The 18,320-nt window shown below is 27.9% G+C and overlaps 5 protein-coding genes and 3 non-coding genes across 8 annotated transcripts in view; 4 read left to right on the top strand and 4 right to left on the bottom strand.

Annotated features, from left to right (window-relative positions):
* The first annotated feature begins 601 nt into the window (after positions 1-601).
* LOC128955324 (magnesium transporter NIPA2-like) lies at positions 602-1,976 on the top strand. The gene is made up of 2 exons (XM_054300986.1): positions 602-979; positions 1,065-1,976. Exons 1-2 carry the CDS (start codon positions 787-789, stop codon positions 1,946-1,948), a joined length of 1,077 nt encoding a protein of 358 aa, XP_054156961.1. The 5' UTR covers positions 602-786; the 3' UTR covers positions 1,949-1,976.
* A 347-nt stretch (positions 1,977-2,323) lies between these two features.
* On the bottom strand, positions 2,324-3,167 carry LOC128955327 (selenoprotein S-like). Its single transcript, XM_054300990.1, has 2 exons — positions 2,868-3,167; positions 2,324-2,805 (listed from the first exon to the last, which is right to left on the bottom strand). The coding sequence occupies exons 1-2, from the start codon at positions 3,046-3,048 to the stop codon at positions 2,501-2,503; spliced, it is 486 nt and encodes a 161-aa protein (XP_054156965.1). The 5' UTR covers positions 3,049-3,167; the 3' UTR covers positions 2,324-2,500.
* Positions 3,168-3,546: 379 nt separating this feature from the next.
* Positions 3,547-3,665, bottom strand: LOC128956460 (5S ribosomal RNA). Its single transcript, XR_008484523.1, has one exon. It is a non-coding gene; the product is annotated as a 5S ribosomal RNA (ribosomal RNA).
* Positions 3,666-3,935: 270 nt separating this feature from the next.
* LOC128956459 (5S ribosomal RNA) lies at positions 3,936-4,054 on the top strand. Its single transcript, XR_008484522.1, has one exon. It is a non-coding gene; the product is annotated as a 5S ribosomal RNA (ribosomal RNA).
* A 2,241-nt stretch (positions 4,055-6,295) lies between these two features.
* Positions 6,296-13,207, bottom strand: LOC128955323 (receptor-type tyrosine-protein phosphatase kappa-like). Its single transcript, XM_054300985.1, is given in 12 exon segments — positions 6,296-6,463; positions 6,558-6,693; positions 6,766-7,274; positions 7,403-7,479; positions 8,170-8,269; positions 8,336-8,482; positions 8,853-8,988; positions 10,157-10,644; positions 10,711-10,983; positions 11,337-11,413; positions 12,004-12,103; positions 12,931-13,207. Coding segments are annotated over 12 exon segments (2,307 nt in total). The 5' UTR covers positions 13,123-13,207; the 3' UTR covers positions 6,296-6,391.
* Positions 13,208-14,174: 967 nt separating this feature from the next.
* Positions 14,175-15,660, top strand: LOC128955325 (BRCA2 and CDKN1A-interacting protein-like). Its single transcript, XM_054300988.1, has 3 exons — positions 14,175-14,684; positions 14,795-14,950; positions 15,012-15,660. Exons 1-3 carry the CDS (start codon positions 14,478-14,480, stop codon positions 15,642-15,644), a joined length of 996 nt encoding a protein of 331 aa, XP_054156963.1. The 5' UTR covers positions 14,175-14,477; the 3' UTR covers positions 15,645-15,660.
* Positions 15,661-16,303: 643 nt separating this feature from the next.
* Positions 16,304-16,443, top strand: LOC128956456 (U4 spliceosomal RNA). Its single transcript, XR_008484519.1, has one exon. It is a non-coding gene; the product is annotated as a U4 spliceosomal RNA (small nuclear RNA).
* Positions 16,444-17,000: 557 nt separating this feature from the next.
* LOC128955978 (cell adhesion molecule Dscam2-like) overlaps positions 17,001-18,320 on the bottom strand; it is a 49,019-nt gene continuing 47,699 nt past the window's right edge. Inside the window, exons 19-21 of the mRNA XM_054301658.1 lie at positions 17,909-18,165; positions 17,179-17,833; positions 17,001-17,056 (exon numbers count right to left, since the gene is read on the bottom strand). Coding sequence (XP_054157633.1) covers positions 17,053-17,056; positions 17,179-17,833; positions 17,909-18,165 — 916 coding nt within the window. The 3' untranslated portion in view covers positions 17,001-17,052. The remainder of the gene's footprint in view (positions 17,057-17,178; positions 17,834-17,908; positions 18,166-18,320) is intronic.

Raw genomic sequence — 18,320 nt, 5'->3', positions numbered from 1 at the left:
TTCTTCTACTTCTTCATTGATGTTGTCATCGTCTTCTTGATTCACGTAATGAATTTTTGGTCCAAGAATCGGATCATCACTCGGATGGTTAATACGTCTGTATAAACGCCTACAAGAACTGGTCGACGACGACGACGACGGTGTCATCTGCGGCAACAGTTTACTCGATGTCTGGTTTGTGATCGACAACAGTGACTGATTTGTTGTCATTAATTGGTTATTGAATTGCAATTTGTTCTTCAATTTCATCGATTCTTTCTTTTTGATGAACTGTTGCAGAAGATATCGTTCGCGTACTTTCGTCGACAACTGACTGTTGTTGCCTTTGAATCGTTTCATGTGACCGCCCGTCCAGTTCATTGTTTTTCTGGCCAACAATTAGACTGTTTTTCTTTAACTGTAATTATCTTAATAATCAAAATCTGTGGTAAAAAAATAAAATGTCTTCAAAACTACTGAAAGAGTTTGAAACGCGCTCTCAATTGATATCAATTCAACATATGATGCAATCAATAGATTCGTTCATATATTATGTAACACACAGTTAGTAGTGTTTTCTATAAGTTTTCAATACATTATGAAAACAATTGTTTTGGACGTAATTTATGGTCACTTTTACTATACAATTCGTTTGTGACATTTGCTACTGAAATGATACTGAATTGCGGTAACAGTTGTTTGGATCAACTTATGGTGATATTGTAATGTTGTCTATCATTAGTGTCATAACAGCGATGACGTGAGCGACACACAGACGAGTTGTTTGTTGTTGTTTTTGTTGACAAAATGAGTGACCAAATGAACGGCCAATCATTCCTCATCGGTCTGTGTTTGGCATTAAGTTCGTGTGTCTTCATTGGCATTAGTTTTATCATCAAAAAGATTGGTCTCATTCGCCTATCATCTCGTGGACTACGGGCCGCAAGCGGTGGTTTCGGGTATCTTCGAGATTGGGTTTGGTGGACGGGTTTGCTGTTTAGTATGTATTGATTATCATCACTTTGTTTGGATTAGTTGATGATTTTAATTAAGACTTAATACAATGGATTTGTTTACATTTATAGTGGGAACGGGAGAGTTAGCCAATTTCGCTGCCTATGCCTTTGCACCGGCATCTCTGGTCACACCATTGGGCGCACTCAGTGTTCTCATATCAACTCTATTAGCCAATCGTTTCCTGAATGAAAAACTTAATCTCTTAAGCAAATTGGGATGTATTCTGTGTTTATTAGGTTCAACGATAATTGTGATTCACGCCCCAAAAGAGCAACCAATTGACAGTTTGGATCAAATAGGAGTAATGCTTATTGAACCCGTATTTGTCTGCTATATGTTATTTGTTATGTTTACCTCATTTTTGTTGATATCATTTTATGCACCAAAATATGGATCAACTAATGTCTTAATTTATATACTCATTTGTTCGCTTATTGGTTCGCTATCGGTTGTATCGGTTAAAGGTCTAGGAGTGGCCATTAGGCAGACATTGACGACTCAAAACAATCAATTACTAAATCCCTTGTTTTGGGCATTTCTCGGCTCAGTTGTAATAACAGTTTGCATTCAAATGAATTATCTGAACAAATCTCTCGATATCTTCGACACGAGTGTCGTAACTCCCATATACTATGTATTCTTTACCACATTTGTGATAATAGCGTCGGCATTACTGTTCAAAGAGTGGCACTCAATGACTACTGAAGACACTATCGGTAGTATATCTGGATTTCTAGTCGTCATAATTGCCATATTCTTATTGAATGCATTCAAAGAGTTCAATATATCATTGAATACTTTGCGATCTAATTGGATGTCAAAGAATATCCAGAATGTCAACACTGATCAAACATATGGCAGTACAGCAGTCAAGATGTTGGCACCAGATATGAGTAGTAGTGAGTCGGCACTCATCACATGGACGGCAACCGATGATGAAGAGTATAGTTAAATCTCATTAATTAATATACAATATACTACTCTATAATTCATACCTATTATATAATATAATAATTATACTTAAATTTTTATTATAATCTATATATTAATTATGTTAGTTGTTATAAAACTTTTGTTTTGTTAGCTTTACTATTTATAATTTTTGATTAAATAACTCATATTAATTGTAATTAGGTAGTAATAAGTGATAATTGTATCATAAAATAGAAATTAATTATCGGTAATAATAATTTAAAATAAATTATCGGTTAGTTTTTTAAAATAAAACAATAATTGTCAAGATTTTGCTTTTATTAATATAACATATGTATGAGTAAAATACTATATAAATATATTTACAAAATGTATAGAAAAAATATAACATTTAAAACAACAATAATAATTAAATTCAATGCATTAGTTATCGGTCTTTATTCAGGTTTTTTTGGGACAAAACTTTATGAAAAAGACGTCATATTTTTTTATTGTAAATGCATTGAACTTAAAAAACAGAGATCAGTCCATAATCTATATGTGATGACTATGTACTGACCAAACTTTAACCTCACCCACCACTGGACGGTCCACACGATCGGGAGGGTCTGAAAGTGCTGCCCGAAGACGAGCCCATCAACGGATTATAGCTGTTGTCACGCAAAGGCTTTGACTGTCGTTTTCGTAGAGCATTGACCATAGAGTCGGGTTTGTTTGGATCAACTGATTTCAGCAATTGTTTCACTTCTTCCTGTTTTTTCGACTCAATTTCCGCCTCTTTTTGTTTAAATTCTTGGGCCTTCTTGTCGTATAACTCTTGCTGCCGTCTTCGGGCCGCTTCTAACTGCTGGACCCGATTGGCCACTGTTTCCGTATCTATCAAAATAAATAAACAATCAATAATAGACACATCTGTTTCTTGATGTACCAATCAATACCTTCATTAGCCCTTTGATGTCTTAATCGATCCAAAAGTGGTGACAAATACTTGTTGTAGACGACAGCTATTGAGATGATGGCTAACAATAGATACCATCCGTATTGCACAAGAAGATCACCGATCAAACTGATGGTGTCTTTGACTAACTTTGGATCTGAATTTGTCAGTTGATCCGCCATTTTTTGGATCACTTTCTTGTTAAGTATTTTTTTCTCTTTCAGTTACAAAAGCCTTTGATTACATCTTCAGTCGAAATATATATATATTTTCCCATTATTTTAATGAGTCATTCATTTATATTTCATATTAAATAAAAACAACAAAAAAGTTGTCAATATTTATATAAAAATAAATGTTTCCTCAAATTTAATGAATATTTGGTCCGATTTATACCAATGATATACTATTGACTATTATTATGTAATAAAGTACCAAAAAAAAGTGTTTGAAAATTTGTTTTCAAATATCTAGACAATAGATGACAGGCTATCAAACATTTTTGTGTGAATTACAATCAAAAATTACTAAACGATTAATTTAGTTATTTAGTTGTCTAATAAATCGGCTAAAATTTAAGCAATTAAATTTAATATAATGTAGTAATATAATTTAATATTAAATTAACATATCCTAAGCAGAAAACAAAACAAAAAAATTGAATTAAATAACCAAAAAAGTGTCTAGGACACCCGGTATTCCCAGGTGGTCTCCCTCCCAAGTACTAACCGGGCTCGACGCTGCTTAACTTCGGTGATCGAACGAGAACCGGTGCTTTCAGCGTGATATGGCCCTAGACATTAATATTAGATTAGCTAGATGCTTTTATTAATAATATTAATAAATTCAATATAAATTAACAATTAATTATTAACCATTAAACATTTTTATTTTTAATTATAATTATATATATATTATATATATACACACATGTATACAAAATAATAATATTAAATATATTTAATAAAATATTTTATTTAAAAATGTTTAATGGTTAATAATTAATTGTTAATTTATATTGAATTAATTAATATTATTAATAAAAGCATCTAGCTAATCTAATATTAATGTCTAGGGCCATATCACGCTGAAAGCACCGGTTCTCGTTCGATCACCGAAGTTAAGCAGCGTCGAGCCCGGTTAGTACTTGGGAGGGAGACCACCTGGGAATACCGGGTGTCCTAGACACTTTTTTGGTTATTTAATTCAATTTTTTGTTTTGCTTTTTGTTTAACATATATTAATTAACTACAAAATCAAGTTATATTAAATTTAATTGATTTTATTAAAGTTGATTTATTAACTAATTTAGTCGTTTAATAATTTTTTTTACTATATTAACAAAAATGTTTGCTATAACTTATATAATGTAATTTATATAAAATATTTACTCATTTGATGAGTCGATATATAAATAAATAAATATCTAGTTTTATCTACTGTTTGAATAGTAAAATGTTGTTTTAAATGATTAGTAATTGAAAACAATTTTTTTGGAGTATTTTTCTCTACTGTATATTTGAATAAAATTAATTCAAAAGTTTATTTCGTATTTTTTGTGGTAAATTTCCCATAAAATATTAATATTTGAATTACAAATATTAATTAGAAAAAATTGAACAAATTTTTAGCATCAAAAATAATATATTATGATTTTTTAAAAATTAATTATATTTCATAATAATTTATTTTTCAATCATTATTACAATTGAAAAAACTAATGAATCAAAATAATTGTCAATAATTTGTTTTAAACTTTTTGTTTAAGTTATAGTAAAGTATAGACAAGTTTTTCACATTTATTCACTAATTTTAAAAAAAAGGTTTTTATTTTATTAATCATTGCATATATTGATTGTCACTAATTAATAGACAAACAAATTATTATTTAATATCTGATTTAAGTACTGAACAAACAAACTAATAATAAATACAAAACTTGGGATCCAATTGATTGTGTAGTGATGCCACTGTTGTCGAAGATTACCGATTCACAGAACCGATCGCAAACCCAGTACTGGAAGTCCATCAAAGCGACCGTTCGGTACTGTGATTCGCAACGGGACAGACACTACAGCACCGGTACGACTGTATGTTCGTATGCGTCGCCAACTATTACGTCATTGGTTCCCGAAGAACAACGACACGAAAGGCTGAGGAATGGCATCCAAACGACACACTTTTCATTCACAGCTCTTCAAACTGCTAGTCTAGTGGCAAGAGTTCAGAGAAGATTTGAATCAATTGAAAATGATAGACACGAACATGTGGTGGATGTGCTCAATGATATTTGCCATAAAATGTATGACACAAATGAATTACTACTTAAAATCACCGCTCAAGTGGACAAAGATGGAAATGTCTGTTCACTGCTCAAGAAAATATGCGATTCACTGAAGACTACGTCGCCGTCGAATCATTCGTCAGCAGATAATTGGCCACAACTCGAGACTTTGGCCAAAAGTACCGCTTTGATTGGCGAATCAAATGCCCAAATGGTTACCGATTTGTCCAAAATTAGAGAAGAGTTTACAAACATTTGCTCAAATCAGACAACAGCTTTGGAAAAGATAGTTGAAGACAACAGGACTTATTGGAACCAATTGTTGAGTTCTGGGATCGAAATCAAAGATAAGACTCCATTTCCGGTTCCATTAGTTGCCGATCAATGTTCTGATTATAGAAATGATATGAAAGATCTAAAAGAAAATGTGATAAAAATCAAAGATGAGGTCCAGATTGCCAACAATCTGATTGAGAAAATGGATGATAACATCCAATTGAATGATTTTGAACTGAAGAATGCTATGATTGATATGAAACACGAAATATTGCAAATCAAAGATGAGATAATTGCTTTGAGAGAAGCTATCATCGATGTACTACCACTTCGGCTCAATGATGTCATGAAAGGTGTGTTTTGTGGACAGTCATCGCAAATGGGATCCGATATTGAATTCATTGATAATGAAGAAGAAGTAGAAGAAGAAGAAGAAGAAGAGATCAGTAAGGAGATGAATAATAGCGAAGATACCACCGGTAATGATGACACAGAAATATTAGATTCAATTGATAGCAATCCAGGAGATGTCTAAAAATAATTTTTATAATTACGGTATTTCAGATAATTTCAATTTTTAATTGCTTTGTTTTATTTTATTAATAATTTAGTTTTTTTAAAAAAATAATTACACTTTAAATATGTTAAGCGAATCATATTATTTTTTTTAACTGCTATTAATATAATGAATAATTTTTAATGAAAAACTATTTTTATTTAATGTAAAATACATTTTAAATAATATTAATACTTATAATAATAAAAACTTTTTTAATGATATTTAAACATTGGTCTCATTTATATTTTTTTATTAAAAAAAATCTATGATAATTATATTATAAATAATTGTATAGAAATATGTTGGTTGGTACAGTATATTAAAAAGCTACAAGATGATTTTTTAAAAATATATTTATATCAATAAAAATTTTGAGACTCGAGATTAAAAATGTCAATAAAAAAAGTTAGTCTTTATTTTTATTTAAATAATGAATTACATAATGAAGTAGAAGATCGTAACAGTATTTGTATTCAGTCTATCAAAAAAATAATAATAATAGTATCGGTAATTAAATAAATAAATGAATAAATCATAATTCATAATAAATTTTTTTAATGATAAAAACTTACCACACTTTCAATTAATGCCGGCCTATGTCGGCGTACAGTTCGTACGGCATTGAATATGTCGACCTCCCGATGCTGTACCACCTGTTCCATGGCTACATTAGCCGCACAATAGACACCCGCACGAGCTTTACCATTACTATTAGAAAAATAAATAAAAATTAGTTACTTTTAGAAATTACTAGGACTAATGATTATGATGATGGCATACCACGACACGACAACAACCGGTCCATAATTGGTACGCTGTCTCCACCTCTCAACCATATTCATCAGCTCTACCAACGAATTAGTAGAGTTCGGTACCTTATTCTCTGGTGGCCAACAAGTTATCTGAAATAACTGTGTTGTCTTGGGTTCGGCCTTAACTCCGGCCATCAATTCAGTTAATGAAACCACTTTCTTATTGATCCGGAATATCCAGGTCTTAATGTTTGGATAGTGATTATAGGATACCATTTCAACTGTAAACACTGGTCCATACTTTTCTTTCTTAGCTCTTTCGTTTGGCCAGAATTTAGGATAAACCTAATTATATGATATAAAATTGATAAAATAATAATAATTTTGTTGTTATCCAATGCATACATTAGCCTGAGGAGGATTAGCTAAAACAATAACTGAATTGCAGTCGTGGTCGTAGACTAATGACCAGAGATCGGCCATAGTTTTCTTCATTGGCCACTCGGTAACTATATATTCTTTAGATCGAGTATATCCCTTTTTTAAAAAAATGTATCATTATATTTACCATTATTTGATTTTTTTTTTAAATTACTAAATAAATCATATCATTGAATATATAAATTATAAATAATTAAAAAAAATTTTTGATAACAATAACTTACATCAACAAAAACGGCATTAATATAGTCTGTATTGTCAGTGCTCTGGAATGATGTCAGATATGGCCGGAAATTATCAGCTAATATCATAAGAAACACAAAAAACAAATCGTGTATTTATATTAAAAATAAAATAAAAGTTATAAATAGATAACGAAATTTTTCGTTACAATTCATATGAAATCCCAAAAGATTTGGCATAAAGTGTTAAAAGTTTTTTAGTTTATTTTTATTTTATTATGTGTTTGTTTGTTTGTTTCTCTACATTAATAATGAATTATATAAAAAAAATTGATGCACACCTTAGTGATTGTGTGCAAACTATTTTTTAAAAGTATTTCAATGTTTTTAAGTAGTTTTTTGGCTAAAATACTTGAAAAGATTATGTGTTGCGAAATGTTTATGTGATTATTAGTATAGTATTTATTATAATTAAAGAGAATATAGAGATATATAATCATTAATTTATAATAACAAATCTTTTTTGACACTTTTTTTTAGTTGCAGTGACATAATTATTACTGTATGTCTATTATTATAGTTAATAAGCTTTGCTATTAAGGACTAAATAAATGCTGAGTATAAATAATTTATATATTTGGTAAGTCATCAAAATTGTGGTGAAGATTACATATAGATTTTTATTATTTTTACTTATTAGTTAAAATTATTACTAATTTTTCACACATTAGGCTAACAAAATTGTGATAATATGACAAACACATAAAACAAATGTTATTAAATTTTAAGTTTAAGTTTATATGACTTACGGGGAACTATAGATACATCGCGATTCTTGTCGCGGTTTTCAATACGATGACCGCCAGCACAGTCACCAATAGTTGGTTTGACTGTCATCTTAAGAATTTTCTGATAAAAAATAATAAATTTAATATAAAATATAGTTATAAAATAATTGTTGTTTTTGATAATGACCTGATATTCTTGATGATACTCATTTAGATTCATTATATTTTTGCTGGATTTGAATCTCATTTGTTGTGACAACTCGTCGACTGGAAACCATGTTTTGCCACAAAAGTATGCCTCTTCCAGGGCGTCGTATACAAACTTGTACTGATCCTATATATTATTTTATTAAATACATCTAAATTATTGTATATAACAATTTATTTTTAAAAAATATGAATGTAATAACTGTTTTCCTATTTTATGTTAATGCTACTAATTGAATTTGTCTAAATGCTACTATTATTGTAACAAATGTTTTATTTTCGTTTAATTAATTAGTATAAATTATTACTAAAAATTAGTAATTTTATATAAAACTTTTACATAATTAAAAAAAATAAATGTATAAAATAATTTAAATAAGTATTAACTGTTAACGTATTCAGTATAACATTTATAATTACCGGTAAATAAAAATTATATACAATATATATATATATATATATATATATATATATACTGTTTATAACTGAAAACTTACCACATTTTCGATGAGTCCTTTACGCGAGTGTTTCATACGTTTTGCGTAACCGTAAACATCATAATAGCCGTCCTCTTCGGCCAACTCGAGGTTTGAGTCAATACATAAATAAGTACCGGTTCTGCCACCGCCGTCACTGTCATCACAATAAAAAAAGTATATTATTTTTATTTTTGAATTATGAAAATTATTTTCTAAGTTTACAACAATTTAAATTGAGTAATAATTATTTGAAGAATTTAAATAATTTAAAAAATAACAAAATATTAATTATAGTATAAGTTTCACAAAACTATTTGATAATTTATTTTATATTTGGTATTAAATATAGCAGTTATGTATATCAATCATATATTGAATTAGAAATTATATAATTAGATTTGACGTCAATCTTAATGTCATATCAGGTCAATAGCTGTCAATGATATTCTGTCATAATTTAGATACTAATAAATTGTTTGCATATTTTAAATTTTATGATTAATTATGGTTAATATTGAAGTTTTCTGGTATAACTTTTAAAGTATAATATTTAGCTATTTTTTATAAATAAAATTTTAGTAAATTATGAAGTATTTTAAAAAAATAATAATTTATTATTAAAACATATATATTTTACTAAAAAAAATCATAATAATATTTGTGTCATATTTATGTTATAAATAGATTAAAATGTATATTAATAAAAATTGTTTGCATTTTGTAATTTAGTAAAAAAGCAGTAACCATCATTTAATATATATATATATATATATATATATATAAAATACTATAAGTTTATAAGTTTAGTTAAATAATTCGTAAGATTAAAAATAATAAATTTGAATTAACACTGTAAGACATACGCAAATGTGTAATTCAATTATTTTTTCTATACAATTGTTACAACAAATACTACTGTACAGTAAAATGTGATTACAATAATATATATTAAAAAAACTCTCATTATTCAGCTTTACGTCAATCCTGTTATATAACAGTTTGGATTATACAGTATTTTGGAGACAAACTGATGTCTGTCTTTACGGATGACTTAAAAAACAAATAGTATTATATTATTATATTTGTATAAAATAGAAATCTATTATTAAAAAAAATAACAACTAATATAATCTAATAGATATAAAGTTTCACTAAATCTAAATATAATACAATACCAAAATTTATTTTCTTAATTTTTGATAATAGCTATGCTATTAAAAATAAACTATTATTTAAATAAGAAATTACATTATAATTTATTGAAGTGTAAAATAAAAAATAATTAACAAAAAATAAAATAAAATCAATGTAGCAATTGATACCTGCAGTGGACAACTGTTGGTCCGATTTCACTTAATTTTTCATCGCAAAGCACTTCATTCATATAAATACGAACTCTTCGACGAAATTGAAGCAATGAATTAGGGAATGGACAGGTATGTGATGACCAACTGTGATAATGCAATTGATATATTATGCGACAATCTTCCTCATCATCTTCATTATCGTTTGCACAGAACTCATCTTCAAAGACATCGTCAACCAGTTCTTCATCTTCATCGATGTCGCCGAGCATATGGTCCGCATCATTGGGAAATTCATTTCGTGCCGACAAATAGGTCTCTGTATTCAATGTATTTAAAGTCCCGGCTTTTGTTAGATTGGCGTCACTGTAGTAAAAGGTATTAATAGTTCCGTTTTCTACTGTATTTAGCGATGAGAATCGTGTCGATCGGGACTTATTGACACTCCTTAAGCTCTTAAAACTTTTATCTTTATTTAGACTAAGTTTTGATGATTTTTTAGCCAACTATTATATAATAGTAAAATACAACATAAATACTAAGCAATTACTGTAATTTTTTTAAATACTGACCGTCTCTTCGGGATTCCTGATCTTAAAAGTTCTGATAACAAAATCAGCTAACGATTCCTCACTGAGCAAAGTCACCTCTACCTGTCCATACATTTCGGGTTTGTTCTCAACCATTGGCCAATACTGGCAACACATGACACGTATAAAGTCAAACACTTTTGTCAACATTACTATAACCATTGATTTCTGTTCCCAAATCATACGCCAAAAATCATTTATAGTAAACTCATTGGGTCCCTGTGCGGCAATGTATGCATTGGGCTTTAATATGCTCTGCAATAATAATAATAATAATACATTTAAATTTATGTATAATAGTATTTACATATAGTATGGTATACATTGTTAAACAGTATATAAAGTTATAAAAGTTATTAATAGAAAAATTATGATAAGAAAAGTTGTAAATGTATAATGCAATGTATAATATTATTTATAAAATTTTTATGATATTTTGTGCCAAAAATTCTTATTCATTGTATTTAAATGAATGAATTTCTAGTAATAGTGAGTGGGAATGGGAGGGCAGGGAATGGTAGAGAGAGAGAGAGAGAGAGAGAGAGAGAGAGAGAGAGAGAGAGAGAAGAGAGAAAGAAAGAGAGAGAGAGTAAAATGACATGACTTACATCAACATAGGATGCATTGACATAATCGGAATCGACTTCTTCGGGAAGTTGTGGTAAAACCACACGATTGAAATCATCTGATATATTGGTTAAACATTTAGTCAATTGATTAATTAAATAATAATAATAATAATAATAATATCATAAAGTATTTATTATGATACATATGTTTAGTTTCGTAATAACATATAATAATAACAATAGAAAACCATTTCATCAGTTTATATCTCCTTAAAATCTCAGTTTACATTAGTTGTCAATCATTATTATTATAATAATAATAATAATTTTGTTGATTACTAATTAAGTTAGCAAATCTTTTATAATAATCTTAATAAGTTTTTAGTATCATTATAGTACACACAAAAAAATTGAAACAAAAAATTATTAACATTTCTAAATCAATGGCAAGAAACAAAACAAAAATAAAATGAAAATAATAATTAATGTAATGTACTAACAATTACTAAAATATTTCTATGCAATTTAAATTACTTAAACATTTTTATTTATTTTTTTTGTCGGGGTTTATAATCTAATGTAAAAAAAAAATTTGTTTAACTAAAGTAAAATAAAACAAAGTGTTGACGACATATATATATATATAAATATATTAATTATATATATATATATATATATATCATATAATATAATATCAATGGCTTACAGGGCAGACACTTCTTGGGAAATGTATTCTTCAAGTCGTTCTCCTCTTTCATCGCGTGTCGGGTCGAGTGCTTAGTTGTCGTCTCATTTTTTGAGGCAAACTTTATGGTAAAAAATATGCATAAAAACGCAAAATAAAAACAAAGATATATCAGATAATTATAAAAAGACAAAACATTTTTAATAAAACACTTTAATTGTTTCATATTATTGTTGTTTTTGTTTGTTATAAACTGTGTTTCGACTTTTTTCTAATGCAATGACTACTAAATATACTAAATATAGATCTTTTTATGAAAATATTTACTTTTAAAATCACTATATGTTTTACATATATCATATATTAGTGAATAGTGCTAATCAGTAAAGTATAGATAATAATAATAATAATGGATATTTAAAAAAAAATTATAGCATTTTGTTAATGCATAAGAATTTCTCTTATGATTATAATGATAACAAAATAAAAATTGTTTATTTAAAAAAAAATTAACGATTAACTCACTTTAAATAACAGTTACACTTTAAAATTTGTGTAAACTATTATTAATATTGCAATTTTTTAACACAAAATAATTTTTAATAGAGTCAAAAATAAATTAACTAATATTTTGATTTAAAATTATTTTTTTTTAATTTCATTTTGTAATTTAAATAATTATTATAATATTCTTTTTTTTTATTTAATAGGAATTATATTATCAATAAAAATGTATAATTGTTTAATTATAAAACTAGATATAATAATTTATGATATTTATTTAAATATTATTACACTTCCTAAATAGATCTTATATTTTGTTTGTTTTTGAAACAGTTCCTTACAAATCACAAAATTATTTAAATTATTACATTTATTAAAAATTATTTATTATATATATATATATAAATATAAATTTTTAGTTAAACAAAAAGGTATAATACATACGTGAAACTCGAGTTTAGGTAATACTTCATATTTCCTCATTAGCTGTATGTGTGCATTGAATTTATTGAAGTCCATTGGTTTTTGTGGCACTAATTTAATTGCCAGTGACTCGTATTCAAACGGCACTAAACCGCTATTTAATATCGATAATTGTATTTTATTTAAAGTATTCACTTTATTAGAGCCACTCATGATTTTGTTGATATTATTTAATAAATAATGAGAAACAATAATAATAATAATTCAAGAGTCACTCATCAATACTTAACTTACAATAATTTACAATTTAATATAAACTTATAGTTGAGAAAACAATAATCACAATATAATGTATAATATATACAAAAATTATTAATATATATATATATATATATTAAACAAATTATATACACATATTTACACAATATTATTATGGCTTTTCTTCTTCACCATTACTACTAATGTTTGTAAAATATTTGTCTTAAACTCATAAACTCATACAACTCAAGAAGTGTATTAAACAGTCGCCAAAATATATATATATAAACTAAAAATAAATTACTTTATGAGAGAAACTGAAACTTTATTGCAAAGAATTTTTAAGTTAAACTATATATTCACTGTTATATTATTTAAAGTGATATACTGTACTACATGTATATATAGATACTGTATTTAAACTAAATGTACAGAATATAACATAATAATTAAATTTATAATTTGTTACATTTAAAATAAAATTTATAGAAAACATTAATTAAATATATTTTTTAAAATGAAATTTTTTAAATAAATCACAATTAAAAAAAATTAAATAATATATTAAAATTAAATGATTAATAGTTATTTTTATAAAAGTTTCAAAATATAGTGTGTAAAGCAATTTAATGCACAGAATCTCTGATTTATAGAGATGAGAGCCAATTATATCTTAAGCGGTTTGGTTTGTTAAGGATATTGTATTTTCAAAACTTTTAATTCGGTTTCTAAAATATAAAACAAACAAAATTTTAAAAACTAAATTATCGGTTCGGTTAGATTTAAACAATAATTTCTACTCTCTATTCTCTCTGTATTGATTTGTTTTGTTATATAATAGGTTGTGCATATTTTTGTGATTTTTTTTGTGGATCGGTTTCCTTGAAATTAGTCCCGAGTGATACACATTGTATTACACAGTCTATCACTGATTATTACAAATGTATTACTAATACATTTCAACGAAACTATTGACAACAAATTCAAAGTGTGATTCAATTGATATTTATTTTTTCCAACACGTGATACACGCGTGACATCTATTGGTTAGTCAATGAGTGTTGCATTTGATTCAATTGATTTGTATGTTTCACATGTTGTTATTGTTGTTGTTGTTGTAGTTGATTATCACTTGATAACTATTTGTGACATATGTTTACCGGATATCTTCAGTGACAGTCATAGACACACACTCTCGGATCCGTTGGATGTGATCAACAAAAAAATAAACAATAATTGTTTTGTTTGTTTTGGTTTTTATTCAGTGATTCTTTGAAAATACTCGACAAATCAATTGATAGTCATATTAGATGACAATGTCTTCGCCGACTAAGAATAAAAGGAAACAAGAGGTTCAAGAGGTTACCAATGAAGACAAGAAACGCAAAGAAGACGACGACAACAGCGATGACGATGTTGTAGAGGATGAAGATATTGTCGATGAAGAGGTTGACGACGAGTCAGAGGATTCTGAAGAAGACTCGGATGACAGTGAAGACAACGAATTTATAGATAAAGTAATTGTTTGATTTGATTGTCTTGTTTTGATATTAAATATCATTAGATATAATATATGATAATTACTATACTCTGTCTAATAATATAATTATAATTATCACCGAAAAAGGAAGTCGAGATCGAGTTTGCCTCTTATCCGGTCATTGAAGACGATTTTAATGGCATTAAATGTCTTTTGGCTCAGTTGTGGCTCAAAGAGAAGATCAATATATCAGATTTGACTCAATTTCTTGTCGATCAGAAGACAATTTGTTCCGTTATTAAGGTATTATTTTTGTAGCCATTTGTTGTAATTATTGATTTAAATTTATAATTCAAATGAACAGCAAGAAGCTGATGATGACGACGAAGACGAAGACAAAGACAAAGAGAAAGACAATGATGACGAAGAAGAAGAAGATCTCGATGTTTATGGCGTCACATCACTGATACCGTTGACTTCAAGTACAGATAAAGAGTGTATTAAACAAATACGAAACACATTGCTGTCACACTCGCCAAAAGACAATGAAATTCATAAACTATTAGCGAATGAATCGTCAAAAGTTGGTTTAATTGTAAGCGAAAGGTTTACTAATTTGCCGCCAAAGATCTCATTGCCAACGTTTGAATCACTGATGAATGACTTGAAGACAACTACCGATAATCAAACGAAAGATAAATTAGATATCGATTGGTATCTAATGGTTTGTAAAGTATTGAAACTCAAGAGCAAATCAAAGAACAAGACATCGGATTCAAGCGCTTCAGGAGATGTGATTTACATGAATGCTGAGGAAGAACTGTTTGATGAGATTAGTGACCACAGTCTTGAATACAGTGTCGCCAATCAGTGCGATTCAGATGTGTTTGATTGGAAAGATGAGGACAATCTCTACGAACCGTTTCGTAAAGTATTGCTATTATCGGCTGACAACTGGATTAATGCTATCAATCGATTAAAAGAAGAATTCAAATAATAATTGAAAAAACAAACATTTTTTTGTTGTTTTGATAATTTCAGTAAATTTATGAGTTTTGACTAATAATGTTTATGTTAATTAATAATATAATTATATTGTAATTATGTTTATAATATATATTTATTTTTGATTTAATTAAATTTTAAAAATGTAAAAATATTAATAAATGTTTTGTTTGTATTGATTTCACAATAAAAAAAACGATTTAACTATTAATAAAAATGTTAATTAAATTATGAAAATATTGTGTGCAATTTTTTATTAAATTATTTTAATTAGCGATTTATAATTAACCAATTAATTAAACGTTAGTTATAAACAATTAGACTATTTTAAAACAATACCAGTATATTAATACCAGTTTGTTATAATAGGCACACTATTATACTGCAATATTGACGTCATTGTTGAATAACTATCATAAGTTAACATGTACAATTTATAAAAACTCAATTAAACAATTAAAAACAATATTTAATTTAGATAACTTATACATAAAGTAACTAGATTAATTTAGTTAAAATTGAAATAATAATACTTAATAGTATTCAATTGCGAAAAATTAACAAAAATTGCAACTAATCGATGATACAAACTGTGATAACATATATGTTGAATGTTGAGTGTAGTCCAGTGCTAAGCACAGGTATGATTCAAGCTTTGCGCAGAGGCAGTACCTCAAGCAATGAAGGTTATCCTGAGCTGAGGTTATTGCTAGTTGAAAACTAAACCCAATACCCCGCCAATTCGACTCCATGAGGGTCGGGTTCGGCAATTTTTGGAGGCCATCACAGGCCAAACACCCAATAATTGAATTGACAAAAAATAGGATGCACTCAATAAACATAACATTTTAATAACACTTTATTGCTATTTTAATGCAATTTATTTTATAACTTTACTTTTAAAGTAAATTTTTATGATAAATTTACTAATTGTCTAATTAATTATACAATTGTATGAACAGTTTATATATATATTGTTTATTGTTCAATGATTTTTAAAATCTAATGCATAATAATTAGTTTTGTTTTGACTATTACTCAAAATGATAGCAATTTGATTTATATTTGAATAAAGTTTTAATTGATTAAAATAAATTAAACATATTTGTTAATTAAAAAGTTTTTATTATTTCGATAATTTTTTAATAAATAATTTTATGTATATTACAATTTAATACAAATATAAAATGGACGGTAAATTAGACATAAATTAAATTACTGTCCGTTCAAAAAACACATTTTGTTCATTAGAATTACAATTAATTGTTAATTTTTTTTAATTTATAAATATTATACAGGTATATAAAATTTTATGAATTTAACATTTTATATATTTATATAAACAATTTTGAATGAGGAAAATGAGTTGTTAATCAAAAAACATCCGAAAAGTTTGCAGATTATCTAAAAAAATAAGAAAACAACAAAAAATCAGTAAATTTTGATCAAAAAGTTTAAATTTGAATTTAATTTCAACCAATTGATAGTCCTATAGTGTCTATAATATCTATATAAGTAATGTTGACCTGCAGTGAGACATAGAGAGCCGGTGCTCATTGAGTGGACACTGTTGTTGAAGTTCATCCAATAGTTTCTCTTCGAGATCCCTGTCATCGACGGTCATAATAAGTGTTGCCGTCTGCGGTATGACCGACGTATTGGCACAGTTTGGACTGTTAGTCAGCTGCATGTTAGGCATATCGGCCACTGAGACCGTGCCCTGAATGGGATACGAGTATATATGAGCCTCACTGCGAGGCGCGCGTGGCGTGCGTTTGACTGTCGCGTACATCGGCTCATCCATTCTTAGGCCGGCAAAGTCGCCGTTCACTTTCGGTGTTGTTGTCTCCGTTCCGTTGGCACAGGTATGTGGCGTATTGTAAGGCGAGTTAGTGTATGTGGAACGACCCGATTTACATGAGCCCATATGCGACATCTGCAACGAGTCTTGCTTTCGGCCATAGATTGAGCCGTTAGCTGAACTCTTTCGGAGGACTAGAGCAACGATCACTAATAGTATTATAATGACCAACAAAGTGATGGCCACCGGAATCACAATTGAGTATTCGTTTATATTGGCGTTCGGGCTCTTGCTTTGCGAGCCCCGTATCGTATGACCCGAAGCCGTGCGTGAGTTAAGCTCGTGGTTATCCGTATACGTGGAAAAAGTATATTCAGCCTCTGTTTTACAATAAATAAAAAAAAGATTAATTAATTAAAATTATAATAATTTAATCCAAAATTATAACCCATTACCGGTAAAGCCAACTTCATTATAGGCAGTAATCTGTAGCTGATATCGGGTATTGAGATTCAAATGATTGAGATCTATCTGTTTATCGTTGATATTGTAAAACACTTCCGTCCAATCATTATTGGAATTTAGCAACCGATACCGTATCTTAAATTTGGTAATGGGACAGCCACCGTGATGCCATGAGTCCAAGTGCACCAGTGCTGCCGTACGGTTAATACTGACTACCGATGCCTTGTCGGGTGCAACGGGCACTGACCTGATATTTTCAAATATCAAAATTGAAATCAAATACACAGTTTTATTAGTGAATGTTATATTCAATTATATAATTTATTAAATACTGATATAATTATTACGATATTTAAAAAAAATGATTTGTTAGACTAGTTTTTGTTATTAGATCTGTTTAGT

This window comes from Oppia nitens, unplaced genomic scaffold (genome assembly GCF_028296485.1).
Source record: "Oppia nitens isolate AA-2021 unplaced genomic scaffold, nextdenovo-longstitch-racon4-pilon3 scaffold2_pilon_pilon_pilon, whole genome shotgun sequence".
NCBI lineage: Eukaryota > Metazoa > Arthropoda > Arachnida > Sarcoptiformes > Oppiidae > Oppia > Oppia nitens.
This window is presented reverse-complemented; position numbering and strand designations above follow the sequence as displayed.